Source organism: Natator depressus, chromosome 4 (genome assembly GCF_965152275.1).
Source record: "Natator depressus isolate rNatDep1 chromosome 4, rNatDep2.hap1, whole genome shotgun sequence".
NCBI classification, from domain to species: domain Eukaryota; kingdom Metazoa; phylum Chordata; order Testudines; family Cheloniidae; genus Natator; species Natator depressus.
Window position 1 is genome coordinate 140,730,809 of NC_134237.1, and position 23,967 is coordinate 140,754,775.

Sequence of the window (23,967 nt, forward strand, 5' to 3'; positions counted from 1 at the left end):
TGGGGCTGGGAGCTAGGCCTCTGGCCCTGACTGTGACCTTGGGCAAGTCCCTTGCTCACTTGGTGCCTCAGTTTCCCCAGTTGTATAATGGGCAGAGTGGCACTCAGGGGACCTGGGGCAGAGTGGAGCTGGGAGTGGGAAAGGTGCTGGGCTTGCTGTCTCTCCTTCACCCTGTGGGTGGCAGACCCCCGTGCCCGGCGCGCCACACACGGGCCAGCGGGGAGCAGGCTATGTCTGGGCAGGGCTTGGGGAGCTGGTGCTGCCCTGCCGTCGATCGGGGGTGCAGGCGGCGCCCCACACACAAGGGCGGCTTGTCCGTGCTCAGGGCTGTCACGTCGTGGCTCGGCCGCCGAGCAGAGCCCCAGGCTGCTGCGCTCATCGGGGCTACCCAAGGAGCTTGCCCCAGTGAATGGCTCATTGTCCTGCCCGCTGCCAGCTCCTTCCGCCTCACTGGGCGCGGCCCCGGCTGCCCGGCCTTGGCTGTAGGGCCGTGACATGGGGCTGGGCGGGGGCAGCGCTCCCAGTGCCCCACGCCAGCTGGCAGAGCCATGCACCGGGCCGGGCAGCAGCCACAGCCCCATGGGCCCTGGGGCTCTCACAGGCCTGCAGGTGCCTGGCACCAACTCCTGCCTTCATAATGCTTTGTGCAGGGACAGATTCCCCCCCCCCCCCGACGCTCATCCTGCCCCCCACAGCTGATGACATGCAGGTACCTGGGGGGAGGATGCTGGGACCCCCCCCCAGGCACCCCCATAAATTCTGCTGCTGCCTGCAGGGGCCTTGGGGGCTGGGCTGGGGGAGGGGCAGGGCAGCACCATGGCACTGTTGCCCCCTGTGCAGGGTCGTCTCACCAGGGAAGGGTCCAGCACCCCCACCCCTGATCTCAATGCCCCAGATGATCTGCCTCACTTGGGGTCACTACAACCGCCATGGCCTGGGCGGGGGCTCAGGAGTGGGGGGCTCACCAGCGCCCCAGGAGGACAGGGCCAGGCCAGGCTGCGGGGCCAGGCTGTGACCCTGCCCCAGGGCTAAGGGGAGCAGTGGGCGAGCCATGTGGGAACAGGGCCTATGAGGGCTCTGGCCTGGCAACATCAGGGCCCCAGGGAGCAGGGGAGATGGGGAAGCAATGGGATGCTAGCCCCACCCCCATTCCCCGAGGGCCCCCCATCTCCCCCAGGCTCCACTTTGCATATCTTGGCTACACTAACGGCTGCCAACGCCGCACCCCGGTGACCAGCAAACCGCTGTGTGGAGAACGCGACCGGGGGCCTCTGCCAACCCTGGCTGGGCCCCCGCAGGCCTGGCTCTGTGGGACTCACCGGGCAGAGCACGGGTGAACAGGAGGCTGGAGATCGAGACTCAGCCTCGGAGGCGGGGACTGGAGGCTGCAGGGCCAGCCCCAGAGGGAGCGTGGGGCCCTTGGGAGCTGCCCCACTGAAGGGTCCCCCAAGGGACTGTTTAGAAGCTGGCAGTGGCACCGATCCTGTGGCTCGGTGACACACATCACTGGCCCAAGACGCGCACGCAGGCCCTATGCCTGGGCTGAGCCCCCCAAACCAGGGCCAGGATTTTCCCATTCCTTTTACAGACCACCACAGAGGGCGAGGCACATGGGCTGCAGGATTCTGTAATGCCATTTCCTGCCGTCAGCGCCTGAAGATGGTGTTGCACATCTTCCATCTCTCGGGAGAGTGCAATCTTCCTAGATCTCTCCGTGTCAGGTTCTCCCTTCGGGGTGCTGCCTGGAACTGGGGTACCACTGAGCCCACCTGACCCACCAGCCTGGGCTCCCTCTCACGCTGTGCTGCTGTGACAAGCTGCCACGCTCTCCAAGCTGGCCCTTCCACCAGCATTCGCACCGGTAGGGACACACCGAGCTGCAGCTTCACACAGATGCTGAGATCAGCTCTGCTTGACAAGGCTCAGCTAAGGAACTGCCCAGTTACTCAAGTGCACAACAGCCCCCTTTGAAGGGTAAATCCAGAATTATATCATCTTGCCTTGTACAGAGACCTGTACAGCACAAGCTCATGAAACTCGCTCCCTCCCCCAGTGTGGAGAGAGATATGCAACAGCTTTCTGCCCCAAGTATGATTTCCACACAGTGGTTTTAGACAAAACAAAAACAAGTTTATTAACTACGAAAGATAGATTTTAAGTGATTATAAGTGCTAGCAAACAAAGCAGATTAGTAAATAAACAAAACCGCAAACTGAGTTTAACACACTGGAAAGCTAGGATATGAATTAGCAAATTCTCACCCTGAGTGATAGGCTGTCAGAGTCTTAAGGCACAAGCTGCCTTGGCTTTGGAAGGTTTTCATACACAGGCTAGCAATCCTTTTGCCTGGGACCATCACTTCCCCCACTTCAGTCGGTGAGGCTGCAGCTTACAGTGGAAACTGAGGCACACACAGGCATCATAAAAACAGCACACACAATTCCCAGACTATGGCTGCCCCGCTCCCTCCCCATGCGCTTGGCCAGCAGTGGAAGTTACCACTGGTGATGTGGGGCTCATGGCTGGGCAGCTCCCCGAGCCCGGGCTGCAGTGCAGACCAAGGCAGAGCCCTGCACAGGTTACAAAGGTGTGACAAAGTGGGACTGTTTTTAATGTTTCCTCTGAATACTGTAGGGGTGCCTCAGTTTCCCCTACGCATTTCTTAAGTCTCTAGGTGGTGGATAGGGGTGTGTGATTGTTGCAGAGCAAAGGGCCAGGGTACATAAATGGCCGACACTCTGTCTCCTGGCAACTGATGACCTGGGCCCTTCTCCCTGCAAGGTGAGAGCTAAAGGGTTGGAGAACAAAGGAATCAGGTGACCTCCTGGCCCGGGAAAGGGACAAAGTCCAGAGGAGGAGGGGCTGGAGGGGGAGTCAGTTTGGGGCTGGCTGGGGACGTGGAGTGAAGTGCAGACATGGTTGTCTGGCTCACTGCCCCCCAAAATGGACCCAGCTGAGGGGTCCTGTTCTCTGTACCGACAAGCTCTGCTTTAGATCGTCTAATAAACCTCTGTTTTACTAGCTGGCTGAGAGTCATGGTGAATCCCAGGAAGAAGGATGCAGGGCCCAGACTCCCCACACTCCGTGACAACTGGTGGCAGAGGTGGGATGTACTGCACCCCGTGGATGGTGCTTCCTGCAGTAGGTGACTGGGGAGCAGTAAAACGAAGGGGGGTTGACGGGAACCAGGCGTGCTGAAGACTCAAAGAGGAGCGGTTTCGGGGGGCGGAGGAGCTACGCTTAACCCCTGGGAGTGTGTGTGACGAAGCAGGACTGTTCTTAATGTTTCCTCTGAATATTGTGGGGGTGCCTCAGTTTCCCCTATGCAGTTCTTAAGTATCTAGATGGTGGGATAAGGGTGTATGATCCCTATGCCTCTCTGCTCCACCATCGCCAGTTCATGCTGCTGCTGCTTCTGCAGCTCTTTCTTGGGCTCTCGCTGTCTCTCACAGTCCTCTTGCTCTCTCGGACTCAGCTCCAATCCCGTCCGTCTCCGATCCCCCGATGGGGAACCCGATCGTGAAGACCCCCGTCTGGTTGGGGACAGGAGTCTTGGGGATGCCTGGCTACTACTTCAGCTGCTCCCAGGTCCTGCTATAGCCCCATTTGGGGTCAGGAATCTGTTCCTTAGAGCGGTCATCCTCCTCCAGCTGCACGATTAACTGTGCTTTGGTGAACTTTCCAATGCTCAACCCTCTCTTTCTGCACAGGGTTACAATGTCCTTCTTAAGGAGACGGTGACAGGCCATCACTCCGCTCTTCCCAAGTTGTTGTGGACTCACAGGCCTGTGTGCTCTCAGCTCCCCACGGTTTCCAGGGAGAACCCCTAGTGTGCCAGCCCTTCTCGAGGTCACCACCTCTTTGCCAGAGTCAAGCTGCAGACTCCTCTGCCCCTTGGACTGCTTGCTGCAATCCCCAGGGGAACCCTGTTACTGCAAAAGTCCTTCTCTCTCCCAGGGCCAAGCCGCAGGCTCCTCTGCCCCTGAGACTGCTCCCCGCAGTCCCCAGGGGGACCCCATTACTGCACAGTCCTTCTCGCTGGTCACACACTCCCAGGGGTGAACCGCCCCCGAAACCGCTCCTCTCTGAGCCTTCAGCACGCCTGGTCCTCGTCAATCCCCCTTCGTTTTACTGCTCCCCAGTCACTTACTGCAGGAAGCGCCATCCACGGGGTGCAGTACATCCCACCTCTGCCACCAGTTGTCACGGAGTCCCTGGGCGATGATCTGGAAATGCTCCCTACGAAGCCAGTCTGGACTCTGGGGAAGTCTCCTTCCTGTGAGCAGCCTGTCTGCAGGACACGCAGCTCACACAGCTTCCACCTTCCTGGGTCTGACCTCGGAGCATTCAGCATCCTCTGCCCCTCCCTGTGCTTCCCACAGCGAGTCCGCTCAGGCGGGGTCCTGGGGCAGCCAGAGGGTCCTGCACCCCGACTCCACAGTCAGACGTGACTCTCAGCCAGCCAGTAAAACAGAAGGTTTATTAGACGACAGGAACATGGTCTAACACAGAGCTTGTAGGTGCAGAGAACGGGACCCCTCAGCTGGGTCCATTCTGGGGGGCAGTGAGCCAGACAACCACGTCTGCCCTTCACTCCATGTCCCCAGTGAGCCCCAAACTGAAACTCCCTCCAGCCCCTCCTCCTCTGGGCTTTCCCCTTTCCCGGGCCAGGAGGTCACCGGATTCCTTTGTTCTCCAACCCTTTAGCTCTCACCTTGCAGGGGGGAAGGGCTAGGCCATCAGTGGCCAGGAAACAGGGTGTCGGCCATTCTCTGTGTCCAGACCCCTGCACACACCTGCCCTCTAGGGCTCTGCAATGATCATACACCCTTATCCCACCCCTTAGATACTTAAGAACTGCATAGGGGAAACTGAGGCACTCCCACACTATTCAGAGGAAACATTAAGAACAGTCCTGCTTCGTCATGTGCCCTCCCTTAGGTCGGGGGTGGTCGATAGCACTTGGAGGCCGCATGTGGGAAGGTTTATGCAGCCCATGCCCTTTGGCCACCCCAAAACCCCAGGAGATCAAACTGGGATTGGGGCTTCTCTGCAACAAGCTGGCCAAACACAGCCACTTGGTTAGAGGACTGTTTAACTTTCTTAACAGCTTTCACTCCATCTGAGACCTTCTCAAAGCTATCCACACTGGATCTTTCAACAGGAAAGTCAGTGGATCCATTCACAACAGAAAATTTCTGGCTGTTAGGAACTGAAACTTTCTTGATTAAATCACTTTCACACCCTTCAGTTGCAGTAAACTGCTTGCAAAGACTCCATGAGGATTTCTTTCCCTAGGGCTTTTCTATGCAACAATTCACCCCTCACAGAAATTCTGCTCTTACCCTCTTCTCCTAGGGCTTGCTTTAGAGGAACACTTTCCTGAGCAATAACAGACTCTTTCTGGGTCTCCCATACATCCAGAATCACCTCCGGCCCATCCGGCAGATTCCTACACAATCCCCTTTCAGGCAAACTCACAGACTTCCTAGATAAAAGGTCAGAAGCATTCTCCTTCCCTTTGCCACACACAAGTTCAGGAATCTTTTCCTTCTTGCAACAGGTTTCCACACCCTCGGTAGGTAACACAATCACATCACCTTCATGCTCTCCTTGTGCCCTGGCTAGGATCTCACCCTGACTACACAGAGTTGCGACACCCTTTCCCAACAACACACCAGCAACAGGCAAAATACAAGCACCAGAATTGTCTGGGCTCTGGGATTTTACATAGACACTAACTGGATGCGACCTAGTTACAGGGCCATTCTCCCGAGCAGACCCAAACTTAGGACCATTCCCTTCCTGGGCTTTAGCTGAATCCAGAACCAGCTCTGAGACAACTGCACGACCCTCGACCATCACAGGCTGAAAGGCCCCTTCTGTCTGCTCCACAGACAAAGAAGAGCCGGACACACTTTCTCCTTTCCCAGACACACAGCTTGGGATCTCATTCCCCTGGTCCCAGCACACAAGGCTGGTCACAGACAACTGCTTGGAGATCAGGGTAGCTCCCTCCATAGGCAAGTCAACACCCCTGACAGACACAGGCACGTTTCCTTCCCTGTCCCAATTCTCCACCCAGCTAGCAGGTAAGGTCCAGGGACACTCATCTTCCACTCTCCTGGCCTTCCCACCCTGCTGACTAGACACAGCCATCAGCTCACAAGGCTGCCTAGGCTCATCCAGACTTTCCTTACCAAGCACCTTGCCACTCCCCTGCCCTGCCTGTGTCTCCCCCCACTCAGCTGGGGTCTCAGCTCCCACTGTGCTCAGCGCTGCCCTTGCTGTCCCAGTGCGGGTAGGCAGCGAGCTCGCTGCTTTCCTCACTGCATCAGAGCCAGCCTGAGCCCCCTCTCCGGTGTGCAAGGGGGGCGGGGAGCCCCAGGAGTCTGGTTACAGGCAGGCAGGTAGCCTGGGCCGAGCAGCTCATCCCCCCTGCCAGCCAGGTCATCTGCATTTTGACTGACCATTTCCCTCTCCACGGATTGGTCCCCTGGATTCAAATTCAAACCCTTGGATGTTACAGGAGGAGGGCCTGGATCCTATCGCAAAGAGACACAATCACCCCACAACAGGGTCTCACAGCCGATATCCTGGAGAACACTGTGACAAAGTGGGACTGTTCTTAATGTTTCCTCTGAACAGTGTGGGGGTGCCTCAGTTTCCCCTAGGCAGTTCTTAAGTATCTAGGTGGTGGGATAAGGGTGTATGATCGTTGCAGAGCCCTAGAGGGCAGGTGTGTGCAGACCATGTTCCTGTCGTCTAATAAACCTCTGTTGTACTGGCTGGCGGAGAGTCACGTCTGACTGCAGAGTTGGGGGGCAGGACCCTCTGGCTTCCCCAGGACCCCGCCTGGGCGGACTTGCTATGGGAAGCGCACGGAGGGGCAGAGGAGGCTGAATGCTCCGAGGTCAGACCCAGGAAGGTGGAGCCGGGTGAGCTGTGTGTCCTGCAGACAGGCTGCTCCCCGAGAGGAGACTTCCCCAGAGTCCTGACCGGCTTCGTGGGGAGCAGTTCCAGAGCATTGCCCGGGGACCCCGAAGCTGCGAGCTGGCTGGGCCAGTGCAGCTCACAGGGGGTGGGGGGCAGGGAGAAGGGTACGGACCAACCCAGCCCCTGGCAGCAGGCTGGGCTGCACTGGGAGTACTGGGTGTGTGGAGCGGGGCAGTTGCCCTGCGACCCCCAGGCCAGCCGGGCAGCTCCCCGGACAGACGCCGTGTGTCGGAGCCGCAGGCTTCCGGGAGACGTTCCAGCTTGTTAGGATCAATTAGTGCTGAGCGAGCCCTGGAGGCCCCAGCCTGGTGCCAGGCCCAGTCCCGAGCAGGGCGCCACGGCTCATGCCAAGGAGCCCCCTGGCACTTGGCAGGCCCGGGTGCCTGCCCCCCTCCTTGGCCCCAAGCGGGCAGGGCGGACGGTGGCTGCGGCCCTGGCACAGGCCCCGTGGCGAGGGCTGCTCCAGTGACCGTGCTGCCCAAGGCCCCGCTGGGCTGCTCTGGGGGCTTGTGCTGGTCCCTGCTGCTGGCCCCATAGGCCCGGGCCAGGGGTGCTCCACCCCTCCCCCCACAGCTTGCCCAGTGGGACCTCTGCCCCCTCAATGCAGGCCTTCCCCCCAAACGCACTCCCCGCAGCTGTGGGGAGAAGGGCGAAGAGGCAGGGGCCACCGCCGGGTGTGCCCACAGAGCAGGGGATGCCCCTCCCCACTGCACCTGGGCCCCAAATACCGGCTCAGAGTGGGCTCCAAGCATGGCATCATGAGTACAGAGCATGCCTCCTGAGACGTCTCTGGCACTGTGTCCCGGCGTCCCCGGGCGATGCTCTGGAACTGCTCCCCATGAAGCCAGGCAGGACTCTGGGGAAGTCTCCTCTCGGGGAGCAGCCTGTCTGCAGGACACACAGCTCATGCAGCTTCCACCTTCCTGGGCCTGACCTTGGAGCATTCAGCATCCTCTGCCCCTCCGTGCGCTTCCCACAGTGATTCCGCCCAGGCGGGGTCCTGGGGAAGCCAGAGGGTCCTGCCCCACAACTCCGCAGTCAGACGGGACTCTCAGCCAGCCAGGAAAACAGAAGGTTTATTAGACGACAGGAACATGGTCTAAAACAGAGCTTGTAGGTGCAGAGAACAGGACCCCTCAGCTGGGTCCATTTTGGGGGGCAGGGAGCCAGACAACCACGTCTGCCCTTCACTCCTCGTCCCCAGCCAGCCCCAAACTGAAACTCTCTCCAGCCCCACCTCCTCTGGGCTTTGTCCCTTTCCCGGGCCAGGAGGTCACCAGATTCCTTTGTTCTCCAACCCTTTAGCTCTCACCTTGCAGGAAGTTGCCAGGAAACAGGGTGTCGGCCATTCTCTGTGTCCAGACCCCTGCACACACCTGCCCTCTAGGGCTCTGCAGTGATCCTACACTGTTACCCCACCACCTAGAGACTTAAGAACTGCCTAGGGGAAACTGAGGCACCCCCACACTATTCAGAGGAAACATTAAGAAGAGTCCCGCTTCATCACACCTCCCTACCCAGCAATACCTCCTCCCCTCCCCCACCCACCTGTGCCGGTAATACCTCTCCTGCCTCCACCCCCTTCTCTGGCCTCTCCCCTCCCCACACAGCAATACCTCCCCCCTCCCCTCCCCTCCCGGCAAACCTCCCCCTCCCCTGCCCCCCAGCAATACCTCCCCTCCGCCCCCCGGGGCTAGCCTGGCGAGCTCTGAAGTCATGGGCCATGCGCAGCTGGCTTCCAGGCGCTGGTCCCCAGGCCGCCCCCCCCAGGTGCAGCAGACGCAAGGGGAGAGAGGCAGATGCTCAGGCCCCACGCCGCAATATTGAATGACATTAACCCACCGACTAGTCCCCCTCTGGCAGCATGAAACCAGCCCTTCTCTGGGGCAGCCCCTGCGCGGCGTGTGGGGTGACCCACCTGTCAGGGCTGTGGGGCAGTGCACCACTGCAAGCCCGCGGGAATGTGGGGCAGCGCCTGTGCCCGCCCCCCTGGCTGCTCGCCCACCCGCCTTGGCGTGGCCGGAGCAGCTGAACTGCGTGCTGGGACCCCGTCTCCTCGCCCTGCTGAGCTGGGCACAGCGTGGGGCCCCAGCCCCTGATGGGCACCGGCTGGGCACGGACCTCTGGCTCGAGGGCCCCAGGGCCCGCTTAGTCCGCTGGGTGAGGGCAGTGAAGCGGAACGGGCTCTGCCCCTCGCCCCCTGCGCCCTTGGGGGGCCTCTTCATGAAGTGCCCTTCGCGCTGGGTCCGGTGGGTGCGCGGCCCCGTCTGCGCCCGCCCCTTGCGGGTGAAGCCCAGGTACCAGCCCCGGTGCCAGGCTGACATGAAGGCCATGTAGTTGTTCTCCAGGACTTCTTCCACGAAGACGCAGCCCCGGCTCCGCCCGTCCAGCTGGGGGGAAGAGAGAGACTGAGGCAGCGGGTGGGGGGCTGTGCTGGACACAGGCAGGTGGGGGGCCGGGGAGGACACTGACAGGCATGGGGGGCCATGAGGATGCAGAAGAGCAGGGGGTGTGAGATGCAGGTGAGGGGGGAGGGTGTTGTGGGGCAGCTGCCCCACTCCTGGAGAACAGGGGTTAAAAGCAGCCAAGCCAGGCTAATTGGGGAAGCAGCCCCAGCTGGGGCCACGCCAGGCTGGACCCTACAGAAGAGCTGCAGGGCCAGAAGGCAGAGCAGAGTCTCTCCAGCCCTGGAGGGAGAGGGCCTGGCTGCTGGGAGCACAGGGCACCCGAGGCTGAGCAGGGCTGGGGAAGGGCAAGAGGAGCTGGGGAGCTCCAGCCTGGCAACTCCCCAGGCTGAGGCCTTGGGGCTGGAGAGGGACAGCCCGGGGACAGGCAGAGGCAGCTGGTCCAACCCCCTTGCCCGCGATGAGTGGCCATTACAGACTGCAGTCTGCCCCAGTGAGCGAGGGCTAGATGGCGACTGGCAGTAGCCACGGAGGCAAGGTGGGTTTAGAGGGTTGGGGGCTCCCCTGGGAGGGGAGACCCAGAGTGCGGGGGTACTGCTGGGGCAGAGCCCCTAGGGGAAAGGGCACCGGGGTCCGGGAGGGACATGGGGCCAACGGCAGGCGAGACACCGGCCTGCAGAGGGCGCTCCAGGCTGGACAAGAGCTAATTCCTCGATGACCAGCAGGAGGCGCCGTGCCAGGCCGGTGAGTCGTCCCTTCGCTACCGGGGGGTTGCAGGCAGGTGGGGGCCGGCGGGATACAGGCGAGCAGGGGTGTGAGATGCAGGTGGGACGGGGAATGCAGGACACAGGTGGAGGGCAGGGGGTGCAGGCAGGGGTGATGTGGGCGTTGGGGGAGGCTATGGGGGGGCAGGCGGGTGAGGGGTGCGTGGGAGGCTATGGGGGGCAGGGGGCGCAGGCGGGGGTGCTGTGGGCGATGGGGGAGGCTATGGGGGGCAGGGGGCGCAGGAGGAGGTGATGTGGGCGTTGGGGGAGGCTATGGGGGGGCAGGGGGCGCAGGCGGGGGTGCTGTGGGCGATGGGGGAGGCTATGGGGGGGCAGGGTGTGACGATGTGACGCAGCAGGGAGGGGGGAGTGTTGACCTGGGAATGTGCCCTGGGGACGGGAGACCTGAGAGCCTGTCACCTGAGCCAGGAGGGGGAGGGGGAGGTGACACCTCTGCCCAGGAATGTGGACGGAGGCTGCAGCAGGGAACCTGCTCGGTGGGTTTAGTTTCAGTTTGGGGCTGGGTGGAGGAACACAGGGAACCCCAGGGCTGGGGTCTAAGCTCCCTGCTCCCCCAGAAGGACTTGACTGAGGGGTCCTGGGTGTCCCCACAAGCTCTGTTTTGGACTGTGTTCCTGCTGTCCAATAAACCTTCGGTTTTACTGGCTGGCTGAGAGTCTCAGTGAATCCCAGGAAGAGGGGTGCAGGGCCTGGACTCCCCCACACTCCGTGACACAGGGCGCAGGCGGGGGTGATGTGGGCGTTGGGGGAGGCTATGGGGGGGCAGGCGGGTGAGGGGTGCGTGGGAGGCTGGGGGGCGCAGGTGGGCAGGGGGCGCAGGCGGGGGTGCTGTGGGCGATGGGGGAGGCTATGGGGGGCAGGGGGCGCAGGCGGGGGTGATGTGGGCATTGGGGGAGGCTATGGGGGGCAGGCGGGTGAGGGGTGCGTGGGAGGCTAGGGGGCGCAGGTGGGCAGGGGGCGCAGGCGGGGGTGCTGTGGGCAATGGGGGAGGCTGGGTGGCACAGGTGGTTAGGGGGCGCAGGTGGGGGTGCTGTGGGAGGCTGGGGGGCTCAGGAGGGTGGGGGGCTGGGGGGGCGTGGGCAGGGGAACACCAGCACCGAGGTCACTGTCAGGCTGCATGGAGCACTGGTCACAGCACATGGCGCAAGCAGGGCCCAGCCTAGGCCTGGCAGGTGGCTCGGTCACTGTGACCCCCCAGGGGAGGCTGCTGGACTGAGCCAGCCCAACCCCTCGCCCAGCCGGCTCTGGGGAGGGGCCGGGGCCCTTGCTGGCTGCCCCTTCACCTGGGCAGGGCTCGGGGGTGTCCCCAGGTAGCTCGGGGATGTCCCCAGGTGGCTCAGGGGTGCAGGGCCTGGCCCCCGCTGCTGGGCTCTCTGGGAGGAGCAGGAAGGGACCGGGGGAGCCCTGGAGGGACAGGGCAGCATTGTGCCCCCCGGAGAGGGCACGCCTGGCACACGCCAGTCCCATACCTTGCCCAACACCTTCCCCCTCCTGTCCATGCAGACGTAGTAGCCCGTCTCCTTGCCCTTGATGCGAACGTGGCTCCCAAAGGTGTCGCTCTCCATGGCCAGCAGCGCTGCAAGGAGCCAGACGCAGTAGTTAGGAGTGGCCGTGACAGGGAGGGGGACATGGCAGGTGGGGGGAGCAGAGATGAAGGAGCCTGGAGCATCCCAGCCTGGCACAAAACCGGGGCTAGGATTGTGGAGGGGCTGCGGGTCGGGAGTGAGGGGCACCAGCAGCGCTGTTGGGGGGGGGGGGGAGCCCAGGGCTGGGCTAGCAGGGGCTGCGGGTCGGGAGTGAGGGGCACTGGCAGAGCTGGGGGGAGCTGGCTGCCTGCTCACGGGGCCCCGTTACTCTGTGCTTGCTCCTGCAGGGCAGGTCTCCGTGTGCCAGGCTCATGCTGAGCCCTGATGCAGTTCCCTGGGGCTCGGGTTGCTGCGGGACGTGGGCAGCGTGTCCCAGGCCGGAAGGTCATGCAGCTCCCTGCTGGCGTGCGGGCTGCGTGGCTGGGATACTCGGCATTCCTGGGCCCCTGCCAGGATGGCCTGGGACGCCGGTGGGGCCGGCTGGCTTGCAGGATAAGGAGCCGCGTTATCAGGTGTTTACTAGGCAATCGGTGGGCGCAGCTGCCCGCCGCCTCTCCAGCATGGCCATCAGCAGCGCAGACGGGCACGGCCCCGAGCGGGAGGGCACAGCTGGAATCTGCCTCCTGCCTCCAGAGCGACTGCTTCCCGCTGCCCGCCTGGGCGGGTGGGGAGGATCACTAGCTCCTGAGGGGAGCAGGGGAATGGGCCTGGGGCGGGTTTGCTGGCACCCCGGGCTGGGGCGAGGGTGGCTGTGGAACTGGGAGTCCCCAGCCAAGGGGCCCCTCCTGAGCAGCCTCCAATGTGGGGCAGAGCAGGGCTCCCCTGCCCCCGGGGAGCTCTGGGGGCAGGACACGTGGCAGCAGCCCCCTACCACCGTCTGCCCGGCCAGCCCTCCCGAGGTCCTCCCAGGCCCACACCATATGGGTTGCCGTCCTCGCCGTTGGCACGGACCCTCTTGCCGAGGACCTGCAGGTGCCCAGTGCTGGTGCGGCTGTCCAGCTGGTAGACGCGGACGTGCCGGCGGCTCAGCTCGTCCAGGTGCCGTGTGTGGCTCTCCACGTAGAGGCGGAAGTCGGCCGTTGGCTGGTGAGACTCCTGCAGGGAAAGGCAGGCCTGGCTCCCCACTGCGGCTCTGGGGGTCAGGCCCCTCTGGAGGAGGCTGGGGCATGCCGAGCCCCTCGCAGCACAAGGAGACAAAGGGCAGATGCTGGCCAGGCCCATAGCCCGTCTGCCCAGGGAGCCACGGAAGGGCCCTCCCAGCCAGGGACCTGCCCAGCCCCTGTCTCTGTCCCCTCGCCCCAGGCAGTCTCTCTACCAAGGCCCCTGCCCGAATGGGGTGTAGGGATGTTGCCCCGTCCGTCCCTGAGCAGGCCCATTGGCACATGCTCCATTTCCTGCCCCTCCTGCAGGGACACGCTGCAGACTGACACCACCCGGGATGTTAGGCCTGGAGAGTGCTCCTCTGGGACCCTGGGTTGGGGACCGGGACGCTGGCCCAGCCGGGCCCAGGAATTGTCCGACTCCAGCTGCTGCCCTGGCATCTCCACCCAGCCATTCTGCTCTGGAGAATGCAGCAGCCCAATCCGGGAGGTCTCCCATTTGCCTGGCACGGTCAAGGCGGCCCAGCGTCCACTCGCCAAGTGCCGGGGTCTGTCTCTGCTGGCCCCAGGGGTTACAGCTGAGGGATTGGCAGTGACTCCAGAGTAACAGCTGCCAGACACTTCCCATGGCAAGACCCTGTTCTCAGTGGCCAAATTTTACCCATTCCGGCCGAAATTCCCCCGGCCAGGTGTCTGCCTCAGACTGGCTGGTCCTGGACCACACCAGCTGAGCTGGGGGATACGTGGCTCTGTCCGCAGCCCGCGCTGGTGTGTTGCAAGCCTGGGGTTAGTTGGTGCTTTGCTTCAGCCACAGCTGCTCGGGTAGGAGGTCGTGGAAAATCTTGGCTTCCATTTTCATAAAGGTGCCATGTTTGCAGAGAGAAGCCTGAGCACGGGACCGGAGCGTCTCCACCAGACTCGGCCCCCAGAAAACCCACGTGTTACTGTGAAATATCGCTGGGTTCACACCAATCCCATGCGATTCAGCCTGGTGGGCCGGGAGCTAGGCTGGCTCACACCCACTCTGGATGCGTTAGTGCTGCCAGGCTCAGGACAGGGACCTGACATTTGGCAGTGAGGTGTCCTGGGGTCAGGGATGTATTTTAAAGAAGCCTTATTGAGGGCGCAGGAACAGACCATCCCGATGTGCAGAAAGAATAGCAAATATGGCAGGCGACCAGCTTGGCTTAACAAAGAAATCTTCAGGGAGCTTCAACACAGAAAGGAAGCTTACAAGAAGTGGAAACTTGGACAGATGACTAGGGAGGAGTATAAAAATATTGCTCGAGCATGCAGGGGTGTAAAGCCAAAGCACAACTGGAGTTGTAGCTAGTAAGGCATGTGAAGGGGAACAAGAAGGGTTTCTTCAGGTATGTTAGCAAGAAGTCAAGGAAAGTGTGGGCCCCTTACTGAATGAGGGAGGCAACCTAGTGACAGAGGATGTGGATAAAGCTAATGTACTCAATGCTTTTTTTGCCTCTGTCTTCACGAACAAGGTCAGCTCCCAGACTGCTGCACTGGGCAGCACAGCATGGGGAGGAGGTGACCAGCCCTCTGTGGAGAAAGAAGTGGTTCGGGACTATTTAGAAAAGCTGGACGAGCACAAGTCTATGGGGCCGGATGCGCTGCACCCGAGAGTGCTGAAGGAGTTGGCGGATGTGATTGCAGAGCCATTGGCCATTATCTTTGAAAACTCATGGTGATCGGGGGAGGTCCCAGACGACTGGAAAAAGGCTAATGTAGTGCCCATCTTTCAAAAAGGGAAGAAGGAGGATCTGGGGAACTACAGGCCAGTCAGCCTCACCTCAGTCCCTGGAAAAATCATGGAGCAGGTCCTCAAGGAAACCATTTTGAAGCACTTGGAGGAGAGGAAGGTGATCAGGAACAGTCAACATGGATTCACCAAGGGCAAGTCATGCCTGACCAACCTGATTGCCCTCAATGATGAGGTAACTGGCTCTGTGGATGTGGGGAAAGCAGAGGATGTGATATATCTTGACTTTAGCAAAGCTTTTGACATGGTCTCCAACAGTATTCTTGCCAGCAAGTATGGATTGGATGGATGGACGATAAGGTGGATAGAAAGCTGGCTAGATTGTCAGGCTCAACGGGTAGTGATCAACGGCTCGATGTCTAGCTGGCAGCCAGTATCAAGCGGGGTGCCCCAGGGGTCGGTCCTGGGGCCGGTTTTGTTCAACATCTTCATTAATGATCTAGAGGATGGCGTGGACTACACCCTCAGCAAGTTTGCAGATGACACTAAACTGGGAGGAGTGGTAGATATGCTGGAGGGTAGGGATAGGGTTCAGAGAGACCTAGACCAATTGGAGGATTGGGCCAAAAGAAATCTGATGTGGTTCAACAAAGACAAGTGCAGAGTCCTGCATTTAGGATGGAAGAATCCCGTGAACCGCTACAGACTAGGGACCGAATGGCTAGGCAGCAGTTCTGCGGAAAAGGACCTAGGGGTTACAGTGGACGAGAAGCTGGATGTGAGTCAGCAGTGTGCCCTTGTTGCCAAGAAGGCCAGTGGCATTTTGGGCTGTATAAGTAGGGGCATTGCCAGCAGATCGAGGGACGTGGTTATTCCCCTCTATTCAGCACTGGTGAGGCCACATCTGGAGTCCTGTGTCCAGTTTTGGGGCCCCCACTACAGAAGGGATGTGGACAAATTGGAGAGAGTCCAGAGGAGGGCAACGAAAATTATTAGAGGGTTGCGGCACATGACTTATGAGGAGAGGCTGAGGGAACTGGGGATGTTTAGTCTACGGAAGAGAAGAATGAGGGGGGATTTGATAGCTGCTTTCAACTACCTGAAAGGTGGATCCAAAGAGGATGGATCTAGACTATTCTCAGTGATAGCAGATGACAGGACAAGGAATAATGGTCTCAAGTTGCAGTGGGGGAGATTTAGGTTGGATATTAGGAAAAAGTTTCTCACTAGGTGGGTGGTGAAACGCTGGAATGCATTACCTAGGGAGGTGGTGGAATCTCCTTCCATAGATATTTTTAAGGTCCGGCTTGACAAAGCCCTGGCTGGGATGATTTAGTTGGGGGTTGGTCCTGCTTTGAGCAGGGGGTTGGACTAGATGACCTCCTGAGGTATTTTCCAACCCTTATCTTCTATGAGCCTTTTGCTCTCCTTGTGAAAATCTGCCAAGTTATAAGTCTCTGAAAAAAGTCACCAATTGCACATGCTCAGCAGAGCTTTGTTAGCGTTCAGCAGCTAAATTCTCCAAAGATCCCATCTGCACTGGGCATGCGCCAGCCCAGGCCTGCAGGGAGTGAGCAGGACTTTCCCGCAGTGGCTTCTCTGGGGCTCAGAACCGAGAGCAGCTGATGCCTCATTTGTGCTCAATTCTGGCCTTTCCCAGACTTTGCAGCCTTAATGTTCTCGTCACGTGCCAGCAAGGACAGCCCCACACTGCTGCAACCCACGCCCTGCCCAGTCCGAGGACACATGAGGGCAGGCCACTCCCATGGGGCGAGAGCCACATCTGCTGTCCCCCAAACCCTGGGGCTTTCCGATCTTAGGTTGTGCCCAGCAGCACAGTGCCGGAGCCTCCCCACGTCCCCGCCAGGCAGTGGGGCAGACGTTAGACCAGAAGGGCCCAGGCTGCCCAAGGGCACACGGGGCTCAGTGGCAGAGCAGGATGCTTGACCCTGGTGTCCTGTGTCCTAGGCCAGGTCCCAAACTGTCCGGCAGCCTCCAGCCTTCCCCTCCACCCTTGCTCCAGGCCCTGTCTTGGTGCCGAGGTGGATCCCCACCTGGCCCGGGGGTGTCTCACAGTCAGTGACTGGGGGCATCTGGCACTGCCCGCAGCTCTCGGGATGTCCCCAGCCCTCCTGGGTCCGGTCAGGCGTCTCTGCCACCAGCCACGCTGGCCCAAAGGCTGGGGGCTCTTGGGGCACTGCTGGGGCTGGTGTTGCTGGTTCCCAGGCAGGCTGCCAGCCACTTTCTGGTTGGCACCTTGTTCCTGGCTCTTTTGTAACGGGGTTAATTGTCTTTGGCTCAGGGAGCTTGTTAGATGTTGACACTAAGGCTCTTGTCCTTGTGCCCAGGGGCTGCGCTGCCAGCCAGGAGCCCTCCACGTGCCAGGGCTGCTCTGATGCTCCTGCGAGGCCCGGCTCAGCACCGCGTCCAGCCCAAGACAGCACAGGGGGTGGGGACAGGCGGACTGCAGCGGGAAGACACACGCGCCAGCTAGTGCTACCCACAGTGTGGCCACGGTCCCTTGGGAGGCTGCACTCACATCCCGGGTGTTCGCTCACACGCAAGGCCCTGCGAGATCCTATGTCTGCCCCTGGCCAGGCAGGGTCCAGCCGCAGCTGGGCCTCACCCCGCGGGCTGCAGCAGGGCAGAGTCGGTGAAACCCTCCCAAGGCCAGGCTTGGCCCCCTCGCAGTGGGGAGGGGAGGGGAGGGGGGTGCATGGTTCACAGCAGCTGCTCCGCCCGAGGGGAAGGCGCGAGAACCGTTCCGCCTGCTGCCCACACACAGGGGGCCAGTGGGTGGGCAGCAGGGCCCAACACAGGCGCCTCCCAGCTCCTCTAACCAGGCTCCCACCAGGGCGACGGCAAGGGGCGGGCACCTGCCCAGCACTGGCAGGGCACTGAGGGGGGCTGCTCTCTGCCTGAGCGCCCCGCCCCGGGGCATGGCCATGCGGAGCAGGTGGGGCCCCAGTCCTAGGGGGGCTGCCGCCAGCAGTGAGGACCCTGCCCCCAGCACAGCTGCCCTCTAATGAGCAGCAGGGGCTGAGCAAGGGAGAGAGGAGCTGGGTCGGGGGTCCCACAGCCCCTCCTCGGGGCCAGGGGCACGCGTCGCAGCCTGAGGACTGGCGGAGCGGGGACCTGCAGCTGGGGGGAGCCCCCATGGGCTCAGACCTGGGGCCCAACCTGCCTGGGACCCGCCCGCGGGGCAGCCACGTCCATGGCGGGAGTTTGCTGCCTCTTCACGTCTCCGCAGCTGTGCGCCGGGGGCCCAGTGAGGCTGCCCGGGGCTAAGCCTCAGCGGGGCAGAGCAGAGGGACATGGTGCAGCCCAGGAGCGACCAGGCTGGATTATCCTGGGCTCCTGGCTCAAACTGCCTGGGACTAGTTGCTCCAGAGCACGCGGTGGCAGGGAGTTCCACTGGCCACTTGTGTGGACTGGGCTGCCGTGTGTTACTTGGAGATTGACTGCCTCTCCGTTTAATCGACTGTCCCCATGTGCCAGTCCCATGTGCCCCACTGCCGGCCCCATGGGCTGCTCACCCTGGCCCCACCCTGCCCCTCACGCACCAGCACACAGACTGCCTATGACAGGCCCGGTAAAACCACCCATAATGTTACATCCTGATAGGCCCCGCCCCCTGGGACGAGCCCCAGTCGGGCTAGGGCAGGAGCAGCAGTCACTGGGAGCCACCCCCACCCTGAGGGGCCAGGCTCCCCTGGGCACCGGGGGGGGGGGTACCCGGCTGTGCTGCCAAGAGTGGGGTCAGGGCCCCTCACGTCCCGGCTGCAGGGGGCCCAGAGGGGGGCTGGGGAGGCTCCTGGCCATGGGACTGCCGGGGTGGGGGGAGCTGCTGGCCCTGCCTCTCTCACCGGAGGCCCCCCTTTGTCTCCTGCCCCAGCTCCAGCCCCTTGGCCATGGCGAGGGCTCCAGGCCAGCTGCACCCAACAGCCCTTTGCGTGGCAGGGCTCGGCGGGCCTGACGGGCTCCGATCGCGTTCACCAGACGGGCGAGCTCCGGGAGACCTCCCCACCCCCAGCGCCTCGGGGCAGCCCCAACCTCGCTCCCCAGAAGGAGCGCCAGGGGAACACAGTGTGCCCCCCCCGCCCAGCCAGGGAGCCCCAGGATGACAGAGAAGGAAGGGGGCAGCCCCATGCCCCAGAGGGCATCAGCGCACATGAGGGGAAAGTGACCGAAGGAGCCAGGGGCAGAGCCCATAATGGACCCCAGCCTCCCCCCGCCACCCCACCCCACTAGAGCCAGAGGTTCCACGGCCAGACGGGACTCTTGGGACCCTCCAGTCGGACCCCCGGGATGGCCCAGCCCCAGCCGGAACTGCCAGGAAAGCAGGCACCAGGGATGGAGCCACCTCTGGCCCTGGGTCTGGTCTGCCCACAACACAAACACAGGGTCGGGGGTGGGAAGCCCCTTAGAGCCCAGCTATGCCCACCCTAGCCAGGACAGTGCCAGGACCCTCCCTCGGCCCAGCTGCTGCCTCTCTCGGAGGGGGGAGAAGCGAATTACTGCAGCCTTGGGAGCCCCCCTCTCCTCCCCCCGGTCTGCCCTGAAGCACTGCCACGGTGCCGGTTTAAGTGTAGACGTGTCCTTGGGAAATGGTCAAAGGGTTCCCAGCCCTCACTGTTCGGTCCCTGGGTTCCAGGCTGACTTTCTCTAGCTTCAGTGTCCAGCCACCGGCCCGCGGTCGACTTCCTGGGCTAGGCTGACAGGCCGCTCTCAGAGATCTGCCCCCAGGTACCTGCAGGCTGGGATCACGGCGTCCCTGAACCACCTCGGTGTTAAGCCAGACAGACCCAGCTCCCTGCGACTCTCACTCCAGGGCAGGTTTCTAGCCCTTCAGTTGTTCCCGGGGCTCTTCTCTGACCCTCCCCAAGTTATCACCATCCTCCCTGAACTGTGGGCACCAGCCCTGGGCACCGAATCCCAGCCGCGCCTGCCCCAGAGGGGAAATCACCTCTCGAGTCTCCTGTTTGCATCCCAGGATCACATCAGCTGGTCGGGGCACAGCGCCATGTTGGGAGCCCATGTTGAGCTGATTATCCACCACGACCCCACCTCCTGGTCATTCCCTGCTTCCCCCCAGCCTGTAAATCTGCCCCTTGATCCCAGATGTACATTTACATGGAGCCATTTTAAACCAGACATTGTTTGCTTGCTTCTCCCCCGCAGAGCTGGGGACAGGACCCAGGAGACCTGGCTCCTCACCCCCACTCTAGCCACTAGGCCCCCCGAGCTATTCAGTCCCCTTTGCCGGGCAGCCCTGACCCTGTGGGACGAGTGCCCAAGCTGGGCATGCGGCTCCGCGGGGACCGACTCAGCCAGGAAACTGCTGCAGCTCCACTTTGCTTTGAAAGCCCCCGGGACCGTGGGGTAGAAGCGAAGGGAGAGTGCCGGGACTGGGGCCCTGGGCCAGAGGGATCCCCGGCCCCTCTCCCCTGGCCTGGCAGAGCTGTGCCCTGCTGGACTCAGCACTTACCTGCAGGGGCAGGAGCAGGAGCAGCAGGTACCTGGCAGGAGAGGAGAGAGGCAGTGTTAGTCTCGTCCCCACCAGCCACTGCCCCGCCCCGACGGCCCCTGGCACGGGGAGCTTACAGGCAGGCGAGATGGCCCAGGGGCAGAGGCATCACGGCCAGGTGGGACCCCACAGCCTGCGCCCAGCAGCTGGTCCAGGGGCGCTTATCCAGCAACCGCCATGGGGGCACAAGTGGGTGGGATGGAGCAGGGGCCCTGGGTCGGACCCTGGTCCTTCCCGCAGCGCACGGAGCTGTGTCCAGGGCAGCAGCCACCAGGCAGGGGGACGCACCCCCTGGTCAGGGCTCTGCACCTCTCCCCACCGGCGTCTCCTCGCTCTGCGGGTGGCAGGGTGCCAGGGCGGGCATGGAGCCCAGGCAGGGCCGAGGCACCCAGAGCCCAGCTCCGTGGCGAGAGCTGGGGCTGCAGCACAAAGCTCTGGGCTCGGGGAGAGCCAGGAGGGCCGTGGCCAGGCTGTTCCCAGTCCCGGGAGGGGGTGGGGGGGCTGCCAGCAAAGCGGGGCGGGCACCCCATGCCACAGGCAGACAGAGAGCAGTTCATATGCATCCTGGCCGGGGGTGAGACTGGACGACCCTTGGGCTCCTGTCTCACGCTGTGGGTCCAGAGCCAGGCGCAGGGGACCTGGCCAGGGCTGTGGGCATGGGCCCAGCTGTGTAGCCCCACAGGGGGCTCAGGGGTCGAGGTTGCTGGGAGACCTCCCCACAGCCAGGACAATGTCCCAGCAGGCCTGTAAGGACCCCATGGGGGAGACCAGGCCCTTCGGTGGCCAGAGCAGCCCCCTCTAACGGGGCTCAGGGGAGGGCGCTGGGAGAGGGGCCCACCCTGCCACCAGCCCACGGCTCCCGCCGGCCTTCGCAGCAGGGATAGCTCCACGCCTCTGCCCCAAGCCCACTGCCCCCCAACCAGCCCATCCCCCAGGAGCAGGCCGCCTGCAGCTCTCCCCCAATAGCGTTACCAGCCCCAAGGGGCTGTGGGGCCCAGTCCAGCCTGGGAGGGGCTCAGCAGGGGGTGCTCTCCCCTGGCAGGGGGTACTAGGGGGCACTGGGCTGCAGGGAGCTGGGCAGGGGGCAGGGTGGGCGTGGTGGGGGCAGTGGGGGTCGCTCTCCCGGGCAGTCGGTGCAGCACTAGGGGGCGCTGGGCAGCAGGGGGCAGGGCGGGGGACAGGGGGGCAGTGGACGGGGGGCAGTGGGGGTCGCTCTCCCCGGCAGTCAGGGCTGGCCCCAGGGGTGGGGGGTGCTAGGGGGCACTGGGCTGCAGGGAGCTGGGCAGGGGGCAGGGTGGGCGTGGTGGGGGCAGTGGGGGTCGCTCTCCCGGGCAGTCGGTGCAGCACTAGGGGGCGCTGGGCAGCAGGGGGCAGGGCGGGGGACAGGGGGGCAGTGGGGGTCGCTCTCCCCGGCAGTCAGGGCTGGCCCCAGGGGTGGGGGGTGCTAGGGGGCACTGGGCTGCAGGGAGCTGGGCAGGGGGCCGGGTGAGGGCCCCGGGGGGAGACTCGGGGCAGGTGTGTGGGCCCAGGTGCCCCCCAGCCGGGGCCGGGCTCAGGGTGGCCCCTCGCTGGTGCTGCTCCCCCCCAGCGCCCCCCGGCGCCCCCTGCAGCCCCCAGCGCGGAGCTGTGGCAAGGCAGCGCCACCGTGTGGCCAGGCCCGTGAGCAGCGAGAACGAGCCGGGCCAGCCGCGGGGTCCCAGCCCCCCCGTGCGGCGGGAGGGGCCCCAGGCCGGCCCCCCCAGCCCGGTCCGGCTCCCCGCCCGGGCTCCCGGGTCACCTGCCAGCTGGGGCAGCAGCTGCTCGGGGCCCTGCGGCGGGGGGGTGGGGGGGCTGCGGGGGGGGCACGGGCGGGGCTGCGGGGGAGGGGGGGGCGCCTGATTTTCAGACTCCGCCGGAGCCCGGGTCCTGGGCAGCAGGTTTGTGGCCACGTGGGACCCGGACCCCCCCAGTCCCCCCCCCGGTGCTTCCTGTCCAATGGCGGGGAGCAGCTCTCCTGAGAGGCTGCACCGCGGGGACACCTCAGAGCGGTTCGTTGTGGTGTGGGGCACGGTGCTGCCCTGGGGCACTGCACGGGGCGCTGCATGGTGCTGGTATGGGGCACTGCACCGGGCACTGCATGGTGCTGCCCTGGGGCACGGCAGGGGCGCTGCATGGTGCTGCCCTGGGGCACTGCACGAGGCGCTGCGTGGTGCTGCCCTGGGGCACTGCACGGGGCGCTGCGTGGTGCTGCCCTGGGGCACTGCACGAGGCGCTGCGTGGTGCTGCCCTGGGGCACTGCACGGGGCGCTGCGTGGTGCTGGTATGGGGCACGGCACGGGGCGCTGCGTGGTGCTGGTATGGGGCACTGCACGAGGCGCTGCGTGGTGCTGCCCTGGGGCACTGCACAAGGCGCTGCGTGGTGCTGCCCTGGGGCACTGCACGAGGCGCTGCGTGGTGCTGCCCTGGGGCACGGCACGGGGCGCTGCGTGGTGCTGGTATGGGGCACGGCACGGGGCGCTGCGTGGTGCTGGTATGGGGCACGGCACGAGGCGCTGCGTGGTGCTGGTATGGGGCACGGCACGGGGCTCTGCGTGGTGCTGGTATGGGGCACGGCACGGGGCACTGCGTGGTGCTGGTATGGGGCACGGCACGGGGCGCTGCGTGGTGCTGGTATGGGGCACGGCACGGGGCGCTGCGTGGTGCTGGTATGGGGCACGGCACAGGGCCATGCGTGGTGCTGGTATGGGGCACGGCACAGGGCACTGCGTGGTGCTGGTATGGGGCACGGCACGGGGCGCTGCGTGGTGCTGGTATGGGGCACGGCACGGGGCGCTGCGTGGTGCTGGTATGGGGCACGGCACGGGGCGCTGCGTGGTGCTGGTATGGGGCACGGCACAGGGCACTGCGTGGTGCTGGTATGGGGCACGGCACAGGGCCATGCGTGGTGCTGGTATGGGGCACGGCACAGGGCACTGCGTGGTGCTGGTATGGGGCACGGCACGGGGCGCTGCATGGTGCTGGTATGGGGCACGGCACAGGGCACTGCGTGGTGCTGGTATGGGGCACGGCACAGGGCCATGCGTGGTGCTGGTATGGGGCACGGCACGGGGCGCTGCATGGTGCTGGTATGGGGCACGGCACAGGGCACTGTGTGTTGCTGTATTGGGCACTGCACAGGGCGCTGCATGGTGCTGGTATGGGGCACGGCACAGGTTTTCTAACCCTTTGATCATTCTCATGCCTCTTCAATTATCCACCAGACCGGTCGCTCTTCATGAATTTCAGGCCCCAGAGCTGGGCACCGGATCCCAGCCGCGGTCGCCCCAGTGCTGGACACAGCGGGGAAATCACCTCTCTGCTGCTCCAGATTCCCCTGATTAGCTCTTCTGGTCACAGTGTTGCACAGGGGCTCAGGCCCAGCTCATTCCCCACCACGCCCCCAACGCTGTTCGGAGTCTCTGCTCCCCAGGACAGAGCTCCCCGCTGAGCCCCTGCCCCCCTCCCCGCAGCCCAGCACCCCCCAGTGAGACCCTGCCCCGCTCCCTGCACAGCGCCCCCTAGCGTCGCTCTGGGGCTGAGCCCAGCACTGTGTGCCAGGGGCTGGTGGCCAGTCGCTCCCTGGCTGGTGGATGCCGGCGGAGGGCCAAGGTCGTGCCTGGATCAGGGCAGTGAGAAGCCCCGCGGTGGAGCTGGCCCTGGGGAGGCGCAGGCCTGGGTTCGGGGCTCCCTGGCGCAGCCGGCCTGGAGCCGGGCTAATGGCGGCTGATTGGATAAGGGCTCTGGAGGGGAAGGAGCGGCCCCGCTAATGCAAAGCAGAAGCTGTTCCAGGCCATAAAGGCTCATTAGGGTTATTATTATTGCCTCAATCCTAAGCA

At 63.5% G+C, this 23,967-nt stretch overlaps 1 protein-coding gene across 1 annotated transcript; it reads right to left on the bottom strand.

The window, feature by feature from the left end:
* Positions 1-7,594: 7,594 nt before the first annotated feature.
* LOC141987005 (fibroblast growth factor 18-like) lies at positions 7,595-20,268 on the bottom strand. The gene is made up of 6 exons (XM_074952090.1): positions 20,191-20,268; positions 20,075-20,105; positions 12,690-12,867; positions 11,656-11,762; positions 9,118-9,386; positions 7,595-7,631 (listed from the first exon to the last, which is right to left on the bottom strand). Exons 1-6 carry the CDS (start codon positions 20,220-20,222, stop codon positions 7,595-7,597), a joined length of 654 nt encoding a protein of 217 aa, XP_074808191.1. The 5' UTR covers positions 20,223-20,268.
* Between the last annotated feature and the right edge of the window lie 3,699 nt (positions 20,269-23,967).

Coding starts and splice junctions, on each gene's coding strand:
- LOC141987005 (XM_074952090.1), bottom strand. CDS start 20,222: ATGCCTCTGCCCCTGGGCCATCTCGCCTGCCT. Junction 9,387..11,655: donor GGGGGAAGGTGTTGGGCAAG/GTATGGGACTGG, acceptor TCTTCCCCCCAG/CTGGACGGGCGGAGCCGGGG. Junction 7,632..9,117: donor CTGGGGCCCTCGAGCCAGAG/GTCCGTGCCCAG, acceptor TTCTCCCCACAG/CTGCGGGGAGTGCGTTTGGG.